At 43.9% G+C, this 26,968-nt stretch overlaps 1 protein-coding gene across 1 annotated transcript; it reads right to left on the reverse strand.

The window, feature by feature from the left end:
• Positions 1-4,195: 4,195 nt before the first annotated feature.
• On the reverse strand, positions 4,196-26,185 carry YIPF6 (Yip1 domain family member 6). Its single transcript, XM_044306546.1, has 7 exons — positions 26,049-26,185; positions 21,772-21,900; positions 21,344-21,422; positions 19,318-19,360; positions 13,661-13,786; positions 13,126-13,283; positions 4,196-5,597 (listed from the first exon to the last, which is right to left on the reverse strand). Exons 1-7 carry the CDS (start codon positions 26,091-26,093, stop codon positions 5,473-5,475), a joined length of 705 nt encoding a protein of 234 aa, XP_044162481.1. The 5' UTR covers positions 26,094-26,185; the 3' UTR covers positions 4,196-5,472.
• Between the last annotated feature and the right edge of the window lie 783 nt (positions 26,186-26,968).

Raw genomic sequence — 26,968 nt, forward strand, 5'->3', positions numbered from 1 at the left:
ATCAGCAGTGTACCACTGGACGGTTACAACAGAGACTGCACATAGATAGTAGTGTCTATGCCTTTAGTACCATAGTCCAGTGCTGATCAGCAGTGTACCACTGGACGGTTACAACAGAGACTGCACATAGACAGTAGTGTCTATGTCGTGCCTTTAGTACCACAGTCCAGTGCTGATCAGCAGTGTACCACTGGACGGTTACAACAGAGACTGCACATAGATAGTAGTGTCTATGCCTTTAGTACCATAGTCCAGTGCTGATCAGCAGTGTACCACTGGACGGTTACAACAGAGACTGCACATAGATAGTAGTGTCTATGCCTTTAGTACCATAGTCCAGTGCTGATCAGCAGTGTACCACTGGACGGTTACAACAGAGACTGCACATAGATAGTAGTGTCTATGTCGTGCCTTTAGTACCACAGTCCAGTGCTGATCAGCAGTGTACCACTGGACGGTTACAACAGAGACTGCACATAGATAGTAGTGTCTATGCCTTTAGTACCATAGTCCAGTGCTGATCAGCAGTGTACCACTGGACGGTTACAACAGAGACTGCACATAGATAGTAGTGTCTATGCCTTTAGTACCATAGTCCAGTGCTGATCAGCAGTGTACCACTGGACGGTTACAACAGAGACTGCACATAGATAGTAGTGTCTATGTCGTGCCTTTAGTACCACAGTCCAGTGCTGATCAGCAGTGTACCACTGGACGGTTACAACAGAGACTGCACATAGACAGTAGTGTCTATGTCGTGCCTTTAGTACCACAGTCCAGTGCTGATCAGCAGTGTACCACTGGACGGTTACAACAGAGACTGCACATAGATAGTAGTGTCTATGCCTTTAGTACCATAGTCCAGTGCTGATCAGCAGTGTACCACTGGACGGTTACAACAGAGACTGCACATAGATAGTAGTGTCTATGCCTTTAGTACCATAGTCCAGTGCTGATCAGCAGTGTACCACTGGACGGTTACAACAGAGACTGCACATAGATAGTAGTGCCTATGTCGTGCCTTTAGTACCACAGTCCAGTGCTGATCAGCAGTGTACCACTGGACGGTTACAACAGAGACTGCACATAGACAGTAGTGTCTATGCCTTTAGTACCACAGTCCAGTGCTGATCAGCAGTGTACCACTGGACGGTTACAACAGAGACTGCACATAGACAGTAGTGTCTATGTCGTGCCTTTAGTACCACAGTCCAGTGCTGATCAGCAGTGTACCACTGGACGGTTACAACAGAGACTGCACATAGACAGTAGTGTCTATGTCGTGCCTTTAGTACCACAGTCCAGTGCTGATCAGCAGTGTACCACTGGACGGTTACAACAGAGACTGCACATAGATAGTAGTGTCTATGCCTTTAGTACCATAGTCCAGTGCTGATCAGCAGTGTACCACTGGACGGTTACAACAGAGACTGCACATAGATAGTAGTGCCTATGTCTATGCCTTTAGTACCATAGTCCAGTGCTGATCAGCAGTGTACCACTGGACGGTTACAACAGAGACTGCACATAGATAGTAGTGTCTATGCCTTTAGTACCATAGTCCAGTGCTGATTAGCAGTGTACCACTGGACGGTTACAACAGAGACTGCACAAGAAACTGTGCTAATGCCATCATGTCCTCACACATCCAGCTATACAAGGAATGCTATAGAGCAGGGATGCCCAACCTGCAGCCCACCAGTTGTTGCAAAACTACAACTCCCAGCATGCCAAGACAGCCTACAGCAGGGAATGATGGTAGTCGTAGTTTTACAACAGCTTGAGGGCCGCAGGTTGAGCATCGCTGCTATAGAGGATGAAATTCCATACTCTGTATATTAAACAATCACTATGAAAAATAACCACTTCCATTGGTGGAAGTAAGACCTGCTAAAAATGTTCTCTAAAGCCTCATTCACACGTCTGTGCACTGTACGTGTTCTCCACAAACAGCACACGTCCCCATTCATTTTAATGTGTGTATTTAGACATCAGTGTTTTAGCACGGTCCGTGTTTTCAGCACGGATGCATGCTCTATTTTGTCCGTGTTCATGGATTCATCACAACCATTATAGTCTATGGGTCCGTGAAAACCACAGATGCAACATGGATGCCATCCGTGTTTCAAGGATCATTAGGAAGAGATGCTTTGAAGCTGTTCAGGGTCAGCGAAACACGGATGGCAGACGGACAGCAAAAAAAAAAAGACAAGACGGATCCATCACTGACCACCTTCTAACGGATTTGAGCATGGACACGGACTGTGAATGAGGCTTAACTCAAAGTATTGTTGATGCAGACACAAATCTTTATTTCTGGACAGAAGATCATGCTGTTTAAAGAGGCCCTATCACAAGGGAATGCAGTATAGTCTGCAAGCAGCATGTTGTACGGCAGGAATGGCTGACCAGATTGATAAATAGATTTGGGGGGGGGGGGGGATTGATAATTTATACATCTATATTTCTGATTTCAGCTAATTCAGTGATTGATGGCATTCTCTTTGTAAGTGTATATACATAGATAGCTGTCAGCTACTGATACCTGTACACGGGGAGGGGGGGGGGGTCATCAGTGATTGATAGCATTCTCTGTATAAGTGTGTATATATAGATAGCTGTCAGTCATTGATGTGTTATCCATGATGGTAGCATTTTTGGTTGTGTATACATAATGTCTAATAAATTCGGGTTTCACCTATACTTAGAACAGTGCCTAAAAAGTGCCAGAGGGTGAACCACGCATGTGTAGCCATCTTCCACTCCTTTCTATGGGACGGTCAAAAATACGCAAGCACTGACTTGGCTATTTCTGTAAACCCCATAGTAGTGACTGAAGCAGTGACTCAGCTTGCTAGGTGCGCTTTCCATTCATTTCAACGGGATTTCAGAAAATAGCAGAGTGCACCACACTGCGTTTTCTGGCACTTTGTGGGCTCTGTTTAAAGTATAGGTGTGGGTCCTCTGGGACCTGCATATATCAGAAACTGGGGGAATATCCTAACGATATGCCCCTAATGTCCAAAATAGGAATACCCCTTTAAGTTCAGAAAAAGATTTTTCAAGAAAATGTTTTATCAATTTTTTTTTCTCACAAAACTATATATTAATCTGATCAGCTCTTCCTGCTCTAGTCTGCTGCCTGCAGATTGCACAGGTCCTCTTTTAAAACAGGGATCTGCTGCCCAGAAATAATGAATCTGTACGAGGATGATCAAATCGCACTAAAGATCAATTATCTCCCTTACAGAAGAGATGATTGCTGAATTATCATTCCTTATAATTGCCTGCTGAGTTGGCCAGTGTAAAGTGGTCTCAGGAGTGTTCAAAGATTTTAATACTGAACAGTATCTGATCGGTGGGGGTCCAATACCTGACACTGCCAATCAGCTGTTTGAGAAGGCAGCAGCACTCGCAGTAGCGCCACAGCTTTCTCTCTGCTTTTCACGTTCATCGGCTACTTGGCCCATTGAAGTCCCATTGAAGTGAATGTACAGTGTTGTGCTTGGTAGGAGAAGGCCGCGGCGCTCACCGGACCGCCAGTGCCTTCTCAAATAGCTGATCGTCAAGGATACCGGGGCATCCGAAAACCCTTTTAACAACTACAGTCCTAGAATGTAAACAGTGAATGCTGAGAAAATCCAAATTCTACCACTGTTTTATTATGTTATATTCTTCCTAAAAAAAATACATATTTGCCAATGCACAGCTCAGACAACTGATTTTAGAGATCATAGGATTCGTCAAGCACATCAAAAAGAATTTTTACTTGATCAGCGGTAAAACACACATACATAATAAAACCAACACTTGGGCTGCCCTAGGTCAAGCATTTGCCCTGCTACCATTCATTTGTTTATGGGCCTGCCGGAAATAGGCGATTGCCCAGCAGTCCTGTAGAGAATAAATGGAGTGGCAGGGTACATGCTCAACCTGTTTGGGAGGAGTCCCAGCAGTTGGACCACCAACAAATCAATGTCTTTAATGAGACATCGCTATTAGGCCTCTTTTTCACATGGAAATTTGTAAGCCAAAACCAGGACTGGGTCTAAAAACACAGAAGCGGCACAAATATTTATATTATACATTTTCTCTGTAGGTTCCACTTCTGGTTTTGGCTTACAAATACTTACCGTGTGAAACGGGGCTTAATAATACAATTTCATTAAAAAAAGGAAAAAACTAAAAACACATCTTCATATAAAAAAAAAAAGAAGTTTAATAAATTATAAATATAGAGATTGCATTATACAATTTAATAACAAATCATATTTAAAGAAATTCACAGCTGACCGCTCTCCAAATGTGCTATAACACCCCCAAGAAAGAAATAAGCACAGTAGTAATTGAATATACTCATTCGGCCCTGCACATGAGAGAAAGCAATGCATAGTCCCATTGTAGCAGATTCTTCTGTCATTTACATTTATCTTTGAGTCAACTGCTTCTAGCATATACTCCATATGCATAACATTCATACATACAGTATATGGACATAACCAGTGTCCACTGGTTATTTAAATGTAATCCGGTTGGATATGTGCATTTGAACAGGATAAGAAAGGCCTCACTGTATGCATTTCCCAGTCTCCTTTAGTAATTCCAAGGATGCTCCTTTTGCTCCGGAGCTTTGAACTCTTCATCTGCTGCTATTGGCATAAAGTGTCTAAAGCAGTAAACATAAAGGCAGTATTACATTTACACATATTAAGCTGGTCAAGGCCAGTCGGTGTCCCTTGAGATGTCAGTTTTCATTGCATGGTTACTTTTATTGTACTTGCACATTATAATAATTAGGCAATTCTTTTTCACTGTCCTTTGATTTACAAGCCTATCACTGGACGAGAGTATAAGCCAACAGGATGCAACTAAGGGCTCATGCTAACGACTGCAGTCAACCATGGGAAATGGTTTGTGTCAGATGCAGCTCCACTGACTATATATATTTATGATACAGTCAATCTATATGGTGGCAGAGCTATTGCAGTGCACTCCACACACATTACAATAGCTCTGACATCAGACAAAGACTGACTTGATCATAAACCATAATTAACAGTCCGTTCAAATCAGGAGATGCAGCAGACACCTGGACTGTGGATACCAGGCTGATCACGGTCATGTGCTCGAGCCCCAAGAAAAGTAATGACTTTTTAAATTACATGCATCTTAGTAAACATTCCCAGTACAGCAACAGACCTAGATGTCACAATTCTTGTGATGAAGTACAACCTCCTAGAATGCAGATGAGCAGTGGGAAAACCATAGATGGCTATAGATTTAGTGCAGGGCTATGTACAGAAAAACTACACCAAAGCTCCTTGGACTGCTGCAGACACCAGTGTATTTCCCCGCTTCCATATCAGCATTTGTGCCAAATTAGATACTGATGTCATGTGATCTTTATTCCACCAGAAAAGTGCTAGTCTTCAAGCCCATTGAAGTCCTTCTGTAATGAGACACTCATCCGAACTAAAGGGAAGAAGGGTTGAAGGTCAGGATCATCCAGCTGATGACAAAATAGAATAGGAATATGGGATAGACTGCCAAGGCTCTCCGGTTGGGGGGCTGACTGTCCGCCAGAAAAGCAGTTGAGGCTGCAAAAGAAAAAAGTTAAAAGTTAAAGAGTTAGAATTTTCTTTAAACTTTGCAATTATTAAAGCGATTATCCCATGAATAAAAAAATAAATATCGATTGGAGTAATGCACGCCATTATTTTAACAATCCAAAATAGAAGCAAGAAAATTCTAGCAGGCTGGCCACGGATAAAAATCCAATTCCTTTATTGTGTCGTTTTAAAATCCATATACTGAACAGAGTGAGCAGCGGTCTACGTGTTACGACAGAACGTCTTAATCATGACAAGAGATGAGCGAATTTCACCTTTTGAAATTCGTTCACGCTTCGTTTACTGGTATATAAAAAGGTGATTGCTACCACGGACCTTAAGGCAATTCTATGACAGAATGCCTTTAGAGAGGCATTCCGTTATTCATTCTGTCATAATAGAAGTCTATGGGCTTCAAAACGGATCCATTCCGTTCCAGTTATGCAGCCCACAGACTTCAATTACGATGGAATGAATAACGAAATGCCTCTAAAAGGCATTCAGTTAAGAATTTTGTCATAGAATTGCATTATGGTCCGTGGTAACGGAATCCATAACGCAATTCACCTTTTACCAGTAAGCGAATTGCAAACTAATTTCATAACCGGAAAATTGCTCATCTTTAATCATGACCATAGTATGTTACCTGCTGCATCACTACCCACATTCTTTTAATAAACCTTTATCAGTAGTTCACACTGGTGCCTTGCACCACTGGGGTCCTAGGTTCGAATCTGACCGAGGACATCTTCATGGGAGTGGGTTCCTCAGTTTAGGGCCAAATTTAGTGATGAAGAGGTTAAAAATAGATATATTATAAAGCGTTGCTATAACATTAGTTTATTTATTTTATGCACTTATTTAGCTGTATTCCGCAGCACTTTACAGACATTAGAAACAAAGTGTACCCAATAGGGCTCAAAAATCCAAGTTCCCCATCAGCATTTCTTTGGAGTGTGGAAATAAACCGGAGTACCTGGATGGAACCCACACAAACATGGGGAGAACATACACTCCCATGAAGATGTCCTCGGTCAGATTCAAACCTAGGACCCCAGTGGTGCAAGGCACCAGTGTGAACCACTGATAAAAGGTTTATTAAAAGAATGTGGATAGTGTGCAATGTGTTTCAGAGTCAATCTCACATGTCATACAGTGAGATCCAGGAAGTTATAGCAAAAGCACAGGAAGTGACCACACAAATAGTCAGGAGGTCCCATGTCCACGTACAGATGGCAGGCTAAGCTGCTCCATTCATTCTCTATGGGCTATTGGAAATAGCAGAACGCTGTACTCTCATCTCCCACAGTCCCATTTGTGTACAAGTGTGTTTCACGTACAGCACTAACTATAGGAAATAAAGTGTCCCAGAGTCTATACTGTGAGAAGGTATCTAGGCCTACATGGCTTAAAGGGATTCTGTCATTAGATTTGAGGCCTATAACCTAAAGATATGGCCAGGTCCCTACTAATAACCTGAATCCGAAACTGTCCTTATTAAAATGTGCCTGTGGCTCTATTAGCACATAAAACAGGTTTTTATAACCTGTCATTCACCTACCTAAGGTGCCCAAGGGGACGTCGCTTCATACAGGGTGCCTGGCTGCAGCCATCTCCGCCTGGTGCCCAGCGCTGCCTTCCCACTAGAAATCTCTGCCCTCCCTTTCTATAGAGCCGCCTTCCTCAGCACCACCTCTGAAATCGTCCGCTCCCTCAGCCAGATCCCGTGCGGCTGTGAGAGGATTGCTGCAATAGGGGCAGTCAAGGCAGGTTTGAGCGAAGTGCGCCGGATGGCGCATGTGCACTTCGCTCAACAAGGCCGCTACCAGGAGTCCGCACGGGCGCATCAGGTTACACCTAGTGCGCACACGCAGGATCTGGCTGAGGGAGCGGATGATTTCGGAGGCGGTGCTGAGGTGAGGGAGGCGACTCTATAGAAAGGGAGGGCGGCGATTTCTAGTGGGAAGGCGGCGCTGGGCACCACACTGAGATGGCTGCAGCTGGGCACCCTGTATGAAGCGACGTCCCCTTGGGCACCTTAGGTAGGTGAATGACAGGTTATAAAAACCTGTTTTATGTGCTAATAGAGCCACAGGCACATTGAATAAGGACAGTTTCGGATTCAGGTTATTAGTAGGGACCTGGCCATATCTTTAGGTTATAGGCCTCAAATCTCATGACAGAATCCCTTTAACTATAAAGGCTTTTGTGGGCACAATTTAGACCATACATGGGAGTATGCATATGTCACCAAGAGTGACCAAACAATTCTGTATTTAACCTTACATTAATTATAAAACACACCTAATGTGGTGTACCTCACAGCCTGCAGTATGTTGGGTGCACCATAAACTCCTTGGAAGACCAGGACCCGACCAGACACTTGTCTGATGTGGGTAGTAAGTACATCTGTTAACCCTTCTGTGGTGTCAAAACACTTTACATATGCAGAGGGACCCATTAGGTTTAAAACTCTGTGGTACTGAACGGGCAGTTAGGTCTCAGAGAGGAAGTGATGTGAGAAAAACTCTTAGCAAGCGAGGCGCAGTGGATATTTACATCACCAACGACTCAACCGCAAGGTTAATATAAGATCGGTGGGGGTCCGACACCCGGGACCCCTGCCTAGGCCACATGGCCTAGATGCAGCTCAGCCGTATTCATGTCAATGTCAGAGCTCTGGTGAGCACATATAGCTCTCAAAAACAGCTAATGGGCAAGGGTGTGGGGACTTGGACCCCCACTGGTGAGATGATGATAACCTATCCTGAGGATAGGTTGTCATTATCAATTAATGTTAGCCAATGAAGAAATGAATGGCTAAGCACACTCGTTGAATGATTCCTATGTGCTCATTTTTTATAGTGAACACTATACATGTAACACAAGTAGTTCTTTGTATTCTCATTCTAATAAGGTCTTGAACTGCAATTGTGCTTTAAAATAACTAATTCACTGAGTTCTAGCTCTAGCCGTGTCACAGACGAGAGTGAGCCAGTTTGTCTGCCGAACTGGTTCTTGGCATGTCCACACTCTATAGGGGAATACAGCCAGCAATGAAAAAAATATACACTGAATTTAGCTGTCGAGAGATTCACCAAGGATAATCTAATTCATTCTAATTAAGAGAAGTATAATTGGTGGATACATAGCTAGCTTCACTGCTTTATCGCAGGTGGAAAGAAAGGCGTTCAGGGCGGCAGACACTTCATAAAACTAATCAGGACGGATAAATAGGTCAGGAATCGTTATAAATGTATGGTTTTCAGAAGAAACACATACGTTGTAGAAACATAATGAAGTTAATGATGAAGCCGGGGTGTAAGGGTTAAGGTCGGTATTACCTATACTACCTGAACATAACCATATTTTTTTTAAATAATCATTTACAAAATTTTAATGCAGCACCCAAGTTACTGTTTTCTGGAAGACGTCTCTTCACAGGCAAATCATATCATATCGGTGTCGCTTCCAGAGGTGGTTCAGATGAACGGCGGTCCACGTAGTACAAGGATGGCTCAATGTTGCCATGGTAGCTTTCTGCCGTCTCATAGATAGGGGTCCCAAGCAGCAGGGGCATAATGGACAAGAGGGTCTTCATGAGACAACCCCTTTACGGACATATAAAATGACAGCTGTCAGTAGCACAAGTGTTTCTCTGCTACCCTAGGTAAACTCAAAACAGCCTAGACCAGGACACTGAGCTCAAAGAATATCGCCTAGGCTTGATGCGATTGTACAAAAACCTTCAGTACTAGATCTTTAAACTTTTCAGCATCTGGAAGTAAACAGATCTTGAAAATGGTGAGGAAGACCATTAATCCCCTGGGTACAGGGAGTTTATCCCTCTTTGAATACTGATAGCCTATCCCAAACTAATCTCATCATCATTGTAGTTCCAGAGAAATACTCTAGTCTTCTAGCAAACCGGGGTTATCCCACGATTAATGTAAAAAATATAAATCAGGCATCATACAGTACATGACAGCTTCTTTCTAACAAAGCCAAAACCAGCCCTGTGCTTCACATGGATCCAGAGATCTCCCCATTCATTGCTCTGCTAGATTCATATCAAGATGACACCACAAGGAGCAGTGTCTCAGCCCCCTCCCCCCCCCAATGACAGCTCAAGGAGCAGTGTCTCAGCCCCCTCCCCCCCCAATGACAGCACAAGGAGCAGTGTCTCAGCCCCCTCCCCCCCCCCATGACAGCTCAGGGGGCGTGTCTCAGCCCCCTCCCCCCCAATGACAGCTCAGGGGGCGTGTCTCAGCCCCCTCCCCCCAATGACAGCTCAGGGGGCGTGTCTCAGCCCCCTCCCCCCAATGACAGCTCAGGGGGCGTGTCTCAGCCCCCTCCCCCCCCAATGACAGCTCAGGGGGCGTGTCTCAGCCCCCTCCCCCCCCAATGACAGCTCAGGGGGCGTGTCTCAGCCCCCTCCCCCCCCAATGACAGCTCAGGGGGCGTGTCTCAGCCCCCTCCCCCCCAATGACAGCTCAGGGGGAGTGTCTCAGCCCCCTCCCCCCAATGACAGCTCAGGGGGCGTGTCTCAGCCCCCTCCCCCCCAATGACAGCTCAGGGGGCGTGTTTCAGCCCCCTCCCCCCCAATGACAGCTCAGGGGGCGTGTTTCAGCCCCCTCCCCCCCAATGACAGCTCAGGGGGCGTGTCTCAGCCCCCTCCCCCCCAATGACAGCTCAGGGGGCGTGTCTCGGCCCCCTCCCCCCCAATGACAGCTCAGGGGGCGTGTCTCAGCCCCCTCCCCCCCAATGACAGCTCAGGGGGCGTGTCTCAGCCCCCTCCCCCCCAATGACAGCTCAGGGGGCGTGTCTCAGCCCCCTCCCCCCCAATGACAGCTCAGGGGGCGTGTTTCAGCCCCCTCCCCCCAATGACAGCTCAGGGGGCGTGTTTCAGCCCCCTCCCCCCCAATGACAGCTCAGGGGGCGTGTTTCAGCCCCTCCCCCCCAATGACAGCTCAGGGGGCGTGTCTCGGCCCCCTCCCCCCCAATGACAGCTCAGGGGGCGTGTCTCAGCCCCCTCCCCCCCAATGACAGCTCAGGGGGCGTGTCTCAGCCCCCTCCCCCCCAATGACAGCTCAGGGGGCGTGTCTCAGCCCCCTCCCCCCCAATGACAGCTCAGGGGGCGTGTCTCAGCCCCCTCCCCCCCCAATGACAGCTCAGGGGGCGTGTCTCAGCCCCCTCCCCCACCCCCCCATGACAGCTCAGGGGGCATAAAAGACCGATTGTTAGCTTTAAACGGGCAAAAACCATAGGAGATATGGTCACTAGTTCTAATCTTCCAGACACAGGTCACACCTGGTTGGATAGATGGAGTCCCATGGGAAATTTCTAATTTGGACACTGCGCAATGTGCAACTTCATGCGCACGGGGACACAGGTTCAGATAGTGTGCGTTCTATGCCCTATCAGGCAATTTATCAACTGCAAATCGACTTATGTAGTGCATGCAATATTTTTTTTTGCCCATGCGAAAGATTTTATATTGGCAAGACCCACAGACCCTTGTATGAGCGATTTGGAGAGCATAAAAGATTGATGGTTACAGGTATTGGAGCTACGCGCCTCATAGAACACATTAAAGACGAACATCAGGGTAACAAAGAAGTGTTAAAGCGTGTAGGCATTGAGAGAGTTAATCTACCAGCTAGAGGTGGTGATAGAAAGCGTATTTTATTACAACAAAAAGCCCAATGGATCATCAAAACTAATGCCATGGGAGGTTTAGGCTTGAATGACAAAAATGATCTTGCTGTCTTTGTATGATTTTAACATTTTACTTTGTATACGAAGGTGATCAAAAGATTTGATTGATGCACCTGTTCAGCAGTGACATGCAGGGAGGAGACAGGTATATTTGGCACTCCCCTTTCACGTCACAGTAGGCTTGACAAAGCGCGATTGTCGCGCGAAACGGCTGTTGCCTTTACTTCTGTGGTATGTGACCCGCACCCACTATGTTTATTAACCAAATAAAGCTATGGTTTGATGAAGATTCGGTGAGTGCCACCATTTTTGTCTTTTCTTCTACCGTTGATGACATTTATGCTCCATTTTTAATTACCTCCTGTGGTGAAAGCCACTTCGCCATGGTGTTTTGGAGGGGTCTGTTTGCCCGCTTCCTACCCCTGGATTACAGGCCCTCTCATCAGCCAGGCCTCCTTTTTTCACAAAGGACTTGTACTAACTTGAACCCCTGGTCTAATTCGTGCCATTTTGGGATGTTAAATGTCTATGTGTATTGTAAAGGGTGGGACATTGTATACGTTGAGTAGTGAGGTCTGTTCTATTGTCTCTCTGTGTGTATTGGCGATGTCCCTTTGTCCTGAGAGATAATTGAATTACGTATCGGTTGTCTCCAGGACAGAAGATATTGTGTATTCTCCTGCCTGTGCTGATTACATCAACCCAGTGTGAGGTAATTGTATCACAGGCAGAGGGGAGGATTTTGTGTGGGAGTGTCAGAGTGTATTGTACGTGGTTATTGGCTATTTTTACAAAACCCTGTGAGTGGTAACCTTGTTGGAAGAGGTGTATAAATCAATGCTTGTGTGTTCAAATAAGGAGTTCCTGTTTTTACCCTTTACCATGTTGAGGCTGGCGTTTGGGTAACTGATCGACACTGGGGGATTGCTATACGCTGAAGATTTGCTATACTCCCCTGGCATAACTACTAGCTCTTGTAAGAGCTGTTCCTGCTCTCTGGTTTTAGGAGAGGTTCACCCACTGGTGCCTGGATCCTTGTCGTAGGTCCACGGTGGGTAGGAGACGGTGAGACCTCAACCAAGCTTCGGCGGTTCGTGGGGTCTGCAGTGCGTACTGTGTCAAGTGGAGTGCTTGGAGTCCTCGGAAAGCACTAGGAACATCTATCGACGGAGGTACCCGGTCGGGGTGCCAGGAGATCCGTTACATATCCAATTACAAAAGTTTTCATAATCAGGTTCGGTTTTAACATTGTAGAATATTTTTCGGGGGACAACTCTTAACGCTACAGCAGGTCTGATTTGAGACAATATTAGAGCACCTTGGTGGAGCTCTATAGAGAAGCACAGATACTTTGTTCCCTCATTATTAAGTCCATTTCATAAAAAAAAAAAAAAAAAAAAAAAAAAATTATATATATATATATATATATATATATATATATATATATATATATATATATATATATATATATATATATATATATATATATATATATAAAATCTCCATACAGTCTATACATAAAGGGGTTACCCGAGTTGCACTGTGATCCTGTGCCATACATTGGGCACGTGATCCAACCTAGGGTTAGAAGCCACAGCACTAACGTGAGATTCAGACTAACACATGCTGTGGCTTCCAACTCCAGGCGAGGATCACGTGCACAATGTATGGTATGTGATCCCAGAAATGGCCACTGCACAGGATTGTGGCGCAACCCGGATAATCCCTTTAAACATACATAAATGGCAGCTTACTTTATATTTTACTATATCGTGAGAAAAAAAATAAAACACTTTACCGAAAGTAGACCAGCCAAACATTACTGTCACTATGACCAGCCGCAGGATGAATATCGCCGTGCTTACACTTGCGAAGAGCAGTAGCCTACATATCAGCATGGCCACTGTCAGGGGCAGGATGCAGTATCCCAACACACACAGACTTTGGAAGAATGAACTGCAAGACAAATAAGACATTATATTACAAAGAAGTTTAACAGAAAATCAAGACCTGCTGCATTATTACTTATTTCCAAACTGAATTTAATGGATGCCATAGCTTTACATTATACCTGTCCGTCTTAAACAACAGAACATCTGGATATTGTGCAATGAAAAAAAAAAAATCTATGGAATCATGTTAATTACGTACTGGTGTATCACAGTTCTAGCACAGTTCACTTTTCAGCTGTAGTAATAAAAACCCATCAATTTATGGCTCGTGGAAGATTTCTCATATCACTTGTGACATATGTCTTATTGGATTACCCAACACTATGTAAGCAAGAGGGAAAAACCCCATAAACAATACAACTCCATACATAATGTACATACATGGTTCCGCCAAGTAGCTTAGAATTCAGTGTAATGACCACCGCCCCAAACCAGATGATCACGAAGACTTCAGCAAACTGGGGACCGCCATCATCTTTGCTGTTGGCATAGCCACCTTGAAGCATTCTTGTAGAGGAAAGAAAGAAAGATATGTTCACTATGACGAGCCACAGGGTAGTTGTGCTTACACTTGCCAACAGCAGTAGCCTACATGTCAGCATGGCCACTGTCGGGGGCAAAAAGCAGTATCCCAACACAAAAAATATAGAGAGACAGCTTACAAGAGACAAAACAATGCTCTCTGTATGTATGCAGTCATTACACATTCTATGGAATAGAAGACAATATCAGGGGTTGGACACTTCTAATACGTTTCCACAGTCGGTATTTCTACACCAAATATGTGTACTTTCTCCAAACTCAAATGTCAATATCACCATTTTATTCTAGAGCTTCTTCCACACATAGCTGGTTAACCAGTTCAACGTTTAACCCCTTCAGGACCAGACAGTTTTCCTTTTTAAACTTCCCACCTATCTGAAGCCATAACTTTTTTATTGTTCCATTCAAATAGCCGTATAAGGCTTGTTTTTTTACAGGACGACTTGTACTTTGTAAAGCACCATTTTATAACGCATGTAATGTAGTTGGAAGCTGGAAAAAAAATTCAAAATGGAATTCTAAAAAAAATAAATAAAAAGTGATACTTCGCTCCAAGCAAGATATAGATTGTTTTGTTGACCACCAGAAATAAGGCAGTCCTACTGTAGGTAATTGCTTGAGCCATTTGGTTTTGGGACTGTATCATTTGCCCACATGTACCTACAGTAGGACTGCCTTATTTCTGGTGGTCAACAAAACCATCTATATCCTGCTTGGAGCTAAGTATCACATTTTTATATCTATCACCGTTTTGAGATCACCCCCTGATGAGCCTAGAAAGTTCTAGGTGAAACGCGTCGGGTCTCTTTTCTCTGTTTGGAGTGTCTCAGTGGTACCTATTTTTTGGGATAACCATTGAAACTCGTTACGGAATTATCTTCCCCTTTCTAGGGGTTAACAGGGACTGGATAGTATTAGGTTCGGGGACAGGGAACCTCCACCATCAGGGGGTTGCCCTGGGCTAAGAGGTTTGTCTACCCACGCCCTCTCCACAAGACCTTGGTCAAACCCCTCTCTTCTAGGGATCGACCGATATAGATTTTTTAGGGCCGATACCGATAATTTGTGAACTTTCAGGCCGATAGCCGATAATTTATACCGATATTCTGGGAATTTTCATTTTTGAAAAAAAAATTAAAATTCCCACAAATCTGCTGAAAATTTATGTTTATTGTTAATGTGTATTTTTATTTTTTTTGTAAATCTTTCTTTTTCATTTATATTTAATATTTTGGTGTTTATTTTCATTACTTTTTTTTTTTTTTAAACTAACTTTTAGCCCCCTTAGGGACTAGAACCCTTGTCCTATTCACCCTGATAGAGATCTATCAGGGTGAATAGGATCTCACACTGTCCCTGCTGCTGTGTGCTTTGTGCACACAGCAGCATGGAGCTTATCATGGCAGCCAGGGCTTCAATAGCGTCCTGGCTGCCATGGTAACCGATCGGAGCCCCAGCATTACACTGCTGGGGCTCCGATCGGAGGAGCAGGGGAGAGGGAATCCTGTGGGGGGCGTACTGCGACTGGGGTGGGGGGGGCGCACCACTGGTTAATACTGGGGGGGAGGGGGGCGCACTGCGCCACCAATGCTTAATACTGGGGGGGCTTGGGGGGAGGCGCACTGCGCCACCAATGCCTAATATTGGGGGGGGGAGGGGGGGCGCACTGCGCCACCAATGTCTGATACTGGGGGGCTTGGGGGGGCGCACTGCGCCACCAATGTCTGATACTGGGGGGCTTGGGGGGGCGCACTGCGCCACCAATGAAGCTTAATCTCTAATTTATTCATATACAGGAGGCGGGAGCTGGCTGCAGGATCACATAGCCGGCTCCCGACCTCTATGAGCAGTAGCTGCGATCCGCGGCACCTGAGGAGTTAACTACCGCAGATCGCAGCTACAGCTCATAGAGGCCGGGAGCCGGCTATGTGATTTTGCAGCTCCCGCCTCCTGCATATGAATTAATGTGAGATTAAGCTTCATTGGTGGCGCAGTGGCCATAGCTCCTCCCCGCCTCTTGTCCCCTGTCCTCCCATTGGCTGGAGCGGCAGCAACAGCACAGGGGGAGGAGACACTGCTCCTTCTCCCCTGTGCTGCTGCTGAGGGAACACGGAGAGCGCTGTCAGCAGCGCGATCTGTGTTCCCAGGACGTTATCGGAATATCGGCAAAATAAATGCCGATAACGTTCAAAATCCTGAATATCGGCAAATCCGATAATCGGTTGATCCCTACTCTCTTCTATCCTGTCACTATGAATGTCTTCATGGGTTTACGACTCCCCTGTAAGAAACTCAAGTATTTGCATGTCCTTTTGCACACTGTAGTGGTACATATATACCTATACCCTTTCGAATATAACAGGTAATTTTAAAAGCATAAAAAAAAAAAAAAAAAAAAAAGGCAAAAAAAAAAGCAACATATTCTGATCCCCTTAACTTTTTTTTTTATATTTATGGACAATCCAGACCTTATTTTTTGCTGGGTGATCTGTAGGTTTTATTTGATACCATATTGGAATAGGTATGTATTTTCAATAATTTTTTTTTTTTTTTTTTTTTTTTTTTTTTTTAGGAGGTGAAGCAATGAAAAAAATGGTAAATCAGCCTTTTTGTTTTGTTTTTTCCCCCATTACATAGTTGAACATAAGGGCTAAAAACTTTCAATAGTAATGGTGTTTTGGGAAGCGGCAGTTATAGAGCAGGAGGGACTGAGCAGACTGATATAGTTTTGTGTGAAAAGATGCAGTAGACCTTGTAATTTATACGTTTAGCTCTCTTTTTTTCGAACTAAGGCTACTTTCACACCAGCGTTTTTTGCTGGATCCGTCATAGATCAGCAAAACCGCTTCAATCATGATAATACACAGTCTGCATCCATTATGAACAGATCGGTTTGTATTATCTTTAACATTGCCATGACTGATCAGTTATGAACTCCATTGAAAGTCAATCCATTTTCTATTGTGTCCGAGAAAACTGATCCGTCCCCATTGACTTGGGCCTCTTGCACACGACCGTATGACTTTTTCAGTATTTTGGGGTCTGCAAGAAATGGATCCACAAAAAATACGGAACAGCTGGCCCCTGATAGAACAGTACTATCCATGTGTGTTATGCGGACAATAATAGGACATGTTCTATCTTTGAACGGAAAGGAAAAACGGAAAAGGCAGGCATACGGAGTACCTTCCTTTTTTTTGCGAATCCGTATGCAAACGGATAGCATTTGTTTCAGGATCCGGCTGACTAATGCATTGAAAAACCAAATAAGTCTCTCTGGTGTCATCTGAAAAAATGGATCCAGTATTAAATTTTTTTTCACATTTTTAAAGGTCTGCACATGCACAAATCGGGAGACCGGATCCAGTTTTCCGGAACACTTGGTACCGGATCCAGCATTAATACATTTCAATGGAAATTAATGCCAGATCTGGCATTCCGACAAGCGTTTCGGAATTTGGGTCGGAGAAAATACTGCAGCATGCTGTAGTATTTTCTCCGCCCAAATACAGTAATAGTGACTGAACTGAAGACATGCTGATGCATACTGAACGGAATGCTTTCCATTAAGAATGCATTAGGATAAAACTGAAGTGTTTTTTCCGGTATTGAGCCCCTGTGACGGAACTTAATACTGGAAAACTTTAACGCAAGTGTGAAAATACAAAAGCTAAATTATGGTGTTCACCGCACGATTTAAAAAATAATATTTTAAGCAGTTCCAGACATTTCAAGATGCAGCGAAACCTGATATGTTTCTTTTATTAATACATTTTATTTGTAAAACTAAAATTTTGTCTGTTATTTTTTTTACTTTTTAGTTATTAACTCTATTAGCCCCCTAGATCCCTTGCCCTATTCCCACTAATGAAGATCTATGTGCTTTGTGCACAGGGCAGCAAGGAGCTTACCATGGCAGGTCTGGAAGGCTTCACTAGCATTCAGGATGCCATGGTAACCGATCAGAGCCCTGTGATTTCACTGCAGGGGTTCCAAACAGAAGGTAGAGGGAGACGAATGTCTCTGCCTTGCCTCACAGGTGCTACGATCAGTGTTTATCACAGCACCTGAAGGGTTAAGTGGCGGGGGTCAGCGGGATGGCCGTTACGAGTCGTTATGGCCTGCTGTATGACACAGACAACGCCTACTGCATATGGAGTGGGCTCACTGCAACAGCCAGCTCCATACATTCCCTCAGCCACCGTGACGTACAGGTACATCACAGTGGTTGAAGGGGTTAATATATATTTAATATCTTTATTTAGGTACTTTTCTACAGGCTCCACACTCCTGTAAAATAGGATGTGAAAAAGGACCAGTGTGTTAAAGGGAACCTGGCGGTCCCATCAGTGATTGTGATACACAGAGGAAGCTGTTAAAGAAGAACTCCTGCAACATTTTTATCCTCTGACCAGTTAGAAAAGTTCAATCTGTAGTGAATGTAATCTTCTCATCAGTGACTGTATTTGTGAGCCATCCCCTCCCTTGTAATTTTTAGCTGTGTCATGTGACAACTCTCTGATCTCCAACCGACACAGGACAGGAGGTCAGTCACTTCTCTTCATTCCTTGACATTGAGGCTCCCATAGGAATACAAAGAGAAACGGACTGCCTGTCCACACATAAGCTGCTGTGTCAGTTGGAGGCCGATTGCTGGTCACAGCTGAGAAGCAGAAGGAAGGTTATAACTTACAAACACAGATGCTGGTAAGAAAATTACATTCACTACACATTACATCATGTACCTTTCTAGCAGGTCAGAGTAACTTCTTCTCTAATAACTGATAGGACTGCCTACTTGACTGACTGCAAACCCCAGAATGAGCATGGATTAAATAGAAGAAATTACATGTGTTACTGAATATCTTCCTACAAAACTATATAAAGCTGCATAGCTCCTCCTGCTCTATAATATTAGAGCTTCAGCTCAATCATCATATCCGGAGTGACAGGTTTCCTTTAAAACCAAAACTCCATTATGATAAAAATGAGGTACTGGGGTGTTTCAGGTCAGCTCTAGTGGTAGGGGGCTAATTTACAGTTTGCCTTTTCCCACGATGTAGCAAACTGATGCCCCTGAAAGCCCAAATCTCCTATTGCATTAAGGTTTTACTGTTGAATGAGGGACTTTCTCTGACCAACATGTTTAAAAGTGAAATTATGCACAACGAATCAGTGATTAAAGCAAAAATACTAAATAAGATACCTAATGAAAACATTTTTACACAATTTTATTCGATTTTGCAAATGTAAACCCTTGAATTCTGAAACATCATTCATCTGTAGTCTAATCCCCTAATGCTGGCTATATGCAGAGCTCCTTAGAATACCTACACAGTTCAGCAAGGCTTTGTGGACAGCTCAAGAAAAGGATGAAATCCACAGGTAAGACGTGTCAGAAAGGCCCCTAAGGCCGGTGGAGTCAGGGCTGTGTGGCAGCACATCACCAGCCACACAGAAGAAAAACACAGTAAACCATGTACAGAGATACTTACAACGCAAGTGAGACACAAAGCACAAGAGGGCCCCATAAATCCCCTATAGAAAAAGCAGATGACAGCAGCATTACCATCAGCTCCTCCTCATGGGAAGAATCTGCACACTTTTATTACATTAACTATTTCATAGCAGGCCGATTAACCTGTAGTGAAGGCTGACCACACATGGGAAGCCCTAGCAATCACTGAAAAACAACCCTCTAACGCTGGGTTCACACCTGAGCGTTCGCGATGGAGCGCTCTGTATGCGCGATTTTACCGGCGTTTACAATCGCACATACAGAGATAAGCGAACACCCATTGTCGCGCGTTCCCGAAAGTCTATGTACGGGAACGCGTGACAGAACGCCCTAAAGAAGCTCAAGAACTTTGAACGTCGGGCGTTTTACAGCGCGATCGTACACGCTGTAAAACGCCCAGGTGAGAACCATTCCCATAGGGAAGCAATGTTTTCTCCTTGTTGAGCGTTTTACAGCGTGTAGGAACGCGCTGTAAAACGCTCAGGTGTGAACCCAGGGTAAGGCTACTTTCACACTAGCGTTTAAGTTTTCTGGTATTGAGTTCCGTCATAGGGGCTCAATGAATGGGGACAAAACTGAAGCGCTTTTTTCCAGTATTGTCAATGGGGACAAAACTGAACTGAACGCTCCAAAATGCATTCCGTTCCGTTTAGTTGCGTTCACAGACTGGAGAGCAAACCGCAACATGTTTCTTGCTTTCCGTCCTGGGATGAGGATGCAAAATGGATCCGTTTTCTCTGACACAATAGAAAACGGGTCCGTCCCCCATTGACTTTCAATGGAGTTCATGACTGATCCGTCTTGGCTATGTTAAAGATAATACAACCGGATCCGTTCATAACAGATGTAGGATGGTTGTATTATCAGTAATGGAAGCGTTTTTGCTTAACCCTGCCGGATCCAGCAAAAATGCTAGTATGAAAGTAGCTTAAAGGGTTTCTACCACTTGAATATCACATATTTGGTGTTCAGACACTAGCGATTCGCTAGTGTCTGTTCTTGCCTACAAGCTAATTATCACATTAATCCGGGCTGCCGATACCTCAAAAAAAGCACTTATATCTTTATGCAAATGAGCCTCTAGGTGCTATGCAGGCGTTTTTCTAAGCACCTAGAGGCTCCGTCTACCTTGCATTTTGCCGCCCTGCGCCTCGCTCCAGCACGCCCATCTCTCACTGTAATCGATCCTCCCCCTGCTTCAGCCTTCCGAAATCCCGCGCCTGCGCCGTCCGTCGCGGCATTCGGAGGCATTCGGCGCAGGCGCAGTCAATGTCTGACCGCTTGCTGCTGGGCTTCGTCTGTCCCACGGAGCTCTGTGACGTCATCGGCGCAGGCGCAGTTGAAATGTCTGAGCAGGGAGCGGTCAGACATTGACTGCGCCTGCGCCGAATGCCTCCGAATGCCGCGACGGACGGCGCAGGCGCGGGATTTCGGAAGGCTGAAGCAGGGGGAGGATCGATTACAGTGAGAGATGGGCGTGCTGGAGCGAGGCGCAGGGCGGCAAAATGCAAGGTAGACGGAGCCTCTAGGTGCTTAGAAAAACGCCTGCATAGCACCTAGAGGCTCATTTGCATAAAGATATAAGTGCTTTTTTTGAGGTATCGGCAGCCCGGATTAATGTGATAATTAGCTTGTAGGCAAGAACAGACACTAGCGAATCGCTAGTGTCTGAACACCAAATATGTGATATTCAAGTGGTAGAAACCCTTTAAGACACTCTGGAACACATTTATGAAGCAGATCATGCCAGTTTCTGCAGCACACTGTGCCGAAAAGTGCCCATGTATTGCGGACCCACAGTATGCAGGCCACAATACAGCAACGGTCGTGTGAATGAGCCCTAAGACACCAGTCAGCAAAGAAATTAACAACATAACAAAATGACGGGATATCAGATAATACTGAACCACAAGTGTGAATCAGAGATCTGAAGTGGTAATATATGCAGATATAAGGAACCTCGTGGTAGAATATTCTCTATATACAGAAGCTCTAATACTCACAGTCTCTCAGAAGTGCATTACTCTTTTTGGGGTACATAACATGAAAAAACTTCTGCCCAACAGCCTTTAAGTCCCGCATCTGCAATAAAAAAAAAAAAAAAAAAAAAAAAAAAAAAAAAAAAAAAAGGAAGCAGCTGATAAAGTATTTTGAAATTACAAAATCCCAGTGAAAAATCTAAACAGGAAACAAATTAATGCGTCACTACAATTGGGTTCTCCTGACCAGTCGAATGGAGACAACCATACCAATCGCACATGTCTCCTATTGGAATTAATTAGTGCTGCAATTGTACTGACCAGGATGCTACTTGTGGTTCTCCACTTGACAATGGATAGGATAGTGGTTGAGTCCTGCACGGCCTCCTGTTAAACTAAGGAGGACTGCAACGTTTAGTCAGCGAGGGCTGTGCGATATTGCAGGCACTTACAATGGTGTCCCTAACTGGCTCATCCAATGTAGAAAAGTCATCTTCTTGTGACTGCGAGGACATAGGAACCGTGATCTCCCCCTCCACTGGAATATCTCCTGATATGGAGACATCTGATAATCCTGCAAACTGAAGAAGACAGCAATAATGAAAAAAATATATATATATATTATATATATATATAATAATAATAATTTGGATACAAACTTTCCCACTGTCCCCGAGTATCATGTCTACAAAGCATTATAAGGAAGTAAAAATAAATTTAAAAAAATTACAGTCTAACTTAGGCTACCCAGGACGGAAAGCAAAGGGAAAAAAAGCCCAATATGCTGAATAGTTGATTTGGTTTGGGGTAAGATAAAAGGAATATTAGGAATTTTGAAGGCTTCACATTTTTCATCTTTATGGTGTAATAGTAATATTAGTGAATTTCAATTAATCACAGAACACAAATATTGTGAAAAATATGGTATTATTTATTTATGTATCACAGTTAGTTAAGAATGGGAAAATAAAGATCACTAAGGCCCCGTTCACACGGCCGAGTATTCCGCGCGGGTGCAATGCGTGATGTGAACGCATTGCACCCGCACTGAATCCAGACCCATTCATCTCTATATTCTGCGTTTTTCAGGCACCATAGAAGTGAATGGGGCTGCGTAAAAATCGCAAGCAAGTGCGGATGCAGTGCAATTTTCACACATGGTTGCTAGGTGACCATCGGGCTGGGGACCCGATCTGTATTATTTTCCCTTGTAACATGGTTATAAGGGAAAATAATAGCATTCTGAATAGTGATAGAGGGGTTAAAAAAATAAATAAAAATAATGTACTCACCAAGTCCACTTGATCGCGTAGTTGTGGATCTCTGTCTTCTTCTGTAATGTTGAGCTGCCGGCTAAGGACCTGTGGTGACGTCCCATCACATGGTTCATTACCATGGTGATGAACCATGTGATTGGACCATCTGATGAGCACAGTGACGTCACCACAGGTCTTTTGCCAGGTCCTGAAGATAGAACAGAGACTGGCAGCTATGGAGCAGGTAGGCTAACTTTATTTTTTAACCCCTCCTTCCCTAATTTACTTAGCATTTTGTATTAAGAATGCTATTTTCCCTTATAACTATGTTATAAGGGAAAATAATAAAATGTACACAACACCTAACCCAAACCTGAACTTCAGTGATGAAGTCCGGGTTTGGGTCTGGGTACAGAACATGGCGATTTTTCTCACACGCGTGCAAAACGCATTAAAACGCTTTGCACTCGTGTGGAAAAACAATTGTTCATTTTACCGCAACGCACCCGCATCTTATCAGGCCCTCAAATGCCACGCTCGTGTGAAAGAGGCCTAATAGAATTATGTCCTGTAAGGAATCTAGACTCAATGAGCCAGTATCAATATCATGCATGTGATGCTACACAAAACAGGGAATATTTTATTACAACAAAACACGAATTCATTGACTTCTGTTATTAACACACGACAAGAAGGGTGACTATCTCCCAGGTGTATAGGAGAATAAGGAAGGGTTTTGGGAAAATACTAAAATGTAATAGTGAGGAAAAATGTGGCGCATTAAGGGGTTAATTCTCTACTCTGCTCAAGATGGTCTATTCGGCTACCATCAGTGATTGACAACATTCCCTGTGTCAGTGCATATACAGGTGTAGCTGTTGTCGGGTATATAAAGCAAATGCTTTATATAAATATAAAGAGTTCAATCGAGAACCTGATTATTTTGTGCAATCAGTAAAACAGGGTACAAGCATCTATGCAAAAATATAAATGGTTTATTATACAATAGGTTAAAATACAAATAAAAATGAATCAACATAAGTATCAATAATATACAATTATGTGCAGTACCCAGAATTCACCACTATATGATAAACAAAACACTACTCAACTAACACAAGAATATTATGCAATACAGCTTTAAATCTGTGAGAGATATACAATCAATGGATTATGCGGAAAACTCAAAGAAGATGACAGATACGAGCCCTTGAGATGACCAATCTTTCAGATAATGGTAGTATTGCAACAAAACGTATAAATTATTGGCTTGATATCAAACTAGGGAATTCAAAGATTCCCAACAAAGAGTTTCTCCAATATTATCCCCTTGTTTCAGTTATATGCATCGTAACTGAAATCAGAGAAAATACGGATGTAGCAACTAACGTAACACGTCCGCAAATGAGCGGGTATCTGGCTAAGTATCAAGCCAATTAATTTAGATCAATACTACATAAAACAAAATATACATTACCCAAGGGTCAAGTGATGTGCAGAGTCTTGGGGCAGCCAGCTCTCAAGAGTTTTTCCCGATAATCCAAATGATTCTCCAGAGATCTATAATCCAAATGTTTGTTTCTCTTTTTTTTTTTTTTTTCTCCCCCCTTTTTCTCTCTTCCTTTTTTTTTTTTTTTCTGGTAACTGGTTTCTTAACCCAAAACTTATCAGATGAACACGCCCTCCGAGTTTGGAACTTTCCAATCATTGTTGGAGGGGTGTGTACATGGATAAGGAGCATGGCGTCATAATACTACCCAGAATGCAATTTTGCTACTGATGTAGTATTAACCGCTTATATCTAGATGGCACTGTTGTATAAGCAATAAGCATCATACCATTAAGGGTTAACTCATACATGCCTAATATTTTCAACACTTCACACCTCTGACATCTGGGGCCTTGTCTCAGGGCTGAGGGACAAACTTTGATACTATATACTTTGAGGAACATCTAGACCATTCTCACACTTTGGAATTCATGTTCAGATAGGAAAAACAATAAAGCCTCAGAATCTGCAGGTACGGCGTATCTTCTAACTTTCTAAATGTATAATATATTGTTACAATAACACTAGTTTTTGAACAGTACAGTAATCTTCTCATGGACTTACTTTGGCCTACATGAAACTTCATACAAAACAGTGAGTATAAATCAACATTGCTCTTAAAGGCAATGAATACCCATTATAACTAAAATAAGTAAGTATAACTGTTTAAACTTATGAAAAAGCACAACACTGTTAGTCACTGATAAGACACCCCTCTGTACAACTCAGCTCAGAAATGGATATCTAATTGCATAAAATATAAGTTTTACTGAATCTTTCCCACAAAACTCTATAGTAATCTGCTCAGCAAACGTCATAACATGCTGCCTGCAGATAAGAGTTTTCCAAAACTTCCTCTGGATAGGTCACTGGTATCTGATGGGTGGAGGTCCGACACCCAGGACCCCTGCTGATCAGTGTTCACAGTAGTGCTGTGGCCTTCTCTATGCTCACCATGCTGTATAGTGGCATCACAGCTCTGCCCCATTCACTTCAATTGGGCAGAGCTGTGCTTAGGCTATGTGACCGATGTACGTGTTGTGATTGGTCTAGGAAAAGCTAGTGCCCGCGCCGCTGCCTTCTCAAGCAGCTGATTGGCGGGGTCCCAGGTGTCCAGAGGACGCATCTTCAGTAATACAGTCTCAGGACATTAGACTTGCAGCCAGACACTTCATGTTATGTGCGCTCTATGCAGCGGTTTTACAGAGTTGTCCCTGTTATATAACGTGTATTCAGTTAATAATGAAAGATACAAGGTTATAATATCCTTTCAACGCTTCTAGATATGAAAGGGGCTGTGCTACTAATAACATGTATATAGGAGAGAGAATACGTGTTTGATCACTGCGAATCCGGCTGCCGGGACCTCCAGCTACCTCAGCGCCATGAGAAGGCACTGGTGCTTACCGCTATAGTGGTGAACGGAGTGGTGGACATAGTCCTGGCGGTCAGACCACTGGTACAACCCCTTTAACAATGACGGCCCCATATTCAATGCTCTCCTGCGCTTACAAGTGTGCATGATACCACAGCTTCAGCCAGATACGCCCTTTCAGTAGGTCCTGTTAGGGCATGTGTCCCACGGTCATGCATGTCCACCCCACTTCCCCAGCGGCTGCATGCAGGACACGTACCAGCTTCTCTCCAAATAATAAGTGACTGACATAATATAGAAACCAGACCAGCAGGTAGGACAGGGCGGATCTAGGCGCTGAGACCACCACAATAACTAGAACTAAGGGGCTCCTGGGATCTGCTGTAGCCTCAGCACATGAAGCAGGTACCCCCATCAGTACTCTGCTCTCCCCTGACAGAGGTTGCTATATTCTATCCCCCTCTATACATACAGTCCATCCCCAGATCACTGCCTTTACACACTGGACTACACTGCGGCTTTTCACAAACGTCAGCCCCACAAGCTCACCAGCTGTTTGCTCCCGTTTTCCTGCTTCTCCTGTGTTTCCGCCATGTTTTCTTTTTTGCACTTATGTTGCTACGTGGAGTCGGATCACAAAACGTCATCAAAACAGACAACATCCGCTTCCGGTTGAGGCGCGCGGGCGGCAAACGTGACGAGAAACGTTTAGCGTCATGACGCAAGGGACCGCCCGTCACGTCCTATGGGCCTACGTGCTCGGACGTGACGTGATACACGTTTCAGCCTGGCACATACATACAGCAGGAGACACGTTGCATGATGTGCGGGGCTGGTAACAGTCTGCACCGTCCATTGTTTCCCTGCTCCCAGTAAAGCTAGATATGCATACGTTCACATTTCATAAAACGGCAGAGAAAATAACGCGGCATGTTCCTCTATTTTTTCTGACGTCCAAGGGACTATTATAGTGAGCAGGTGGCCGTCCTGTGAGAGCTCCGGGCTTCGGTCCTTTTCATAGCGTTGCTGCAGCAGATGACTATAGTGCCAATGTGAACCTACAGGACTCTGTTCACACTGCGTTAGCAATATAAGGAAAAAGTAAAGGGTAAATGAGATTGGTCAAATCTCATTCAGTTTGCCAAAACTAATAGAAGCAGCACACACTAGCATACCTCGGCGAGGAATCTGTGCTGACTCTCCCATGGAAATCAATGGGAGGCATAAAAATGTAAGTCTGTGTGTGTTTTCAATTCAGATCTGCGACAAAAACCTTGAGCTGAAAATGCAGCTTTGTAATGAAGTGAACATCCATTTAAAACAAAAAAGACGCATAAAAAACCACAATAAAAAAATGTGCAAAAACCCCCCATGGATTCGGTGCTTTTTTTCTTTTCATTTTCAAAATCCATTGCGTGAACATCTACATTTTCCATACAAAACGCCATATAAGCTGCATGGTGTGCTAC

This window comes from Bufo gargarizans, chromosome 9 (genome assembly GCF_014858855.1).
Source record: "Bufo gargarizans isolate SCDJY-AF-19 chromosome 9, ASM1485885v1, whole genome shotgun sequence".
NCBI classification, from domain to species: domain Eukaryota; kingdom Metazoa; phylum Chordata; class Amphibia; order Anura; family Bufonidae; genus Bufo; species Bufo gargarizans.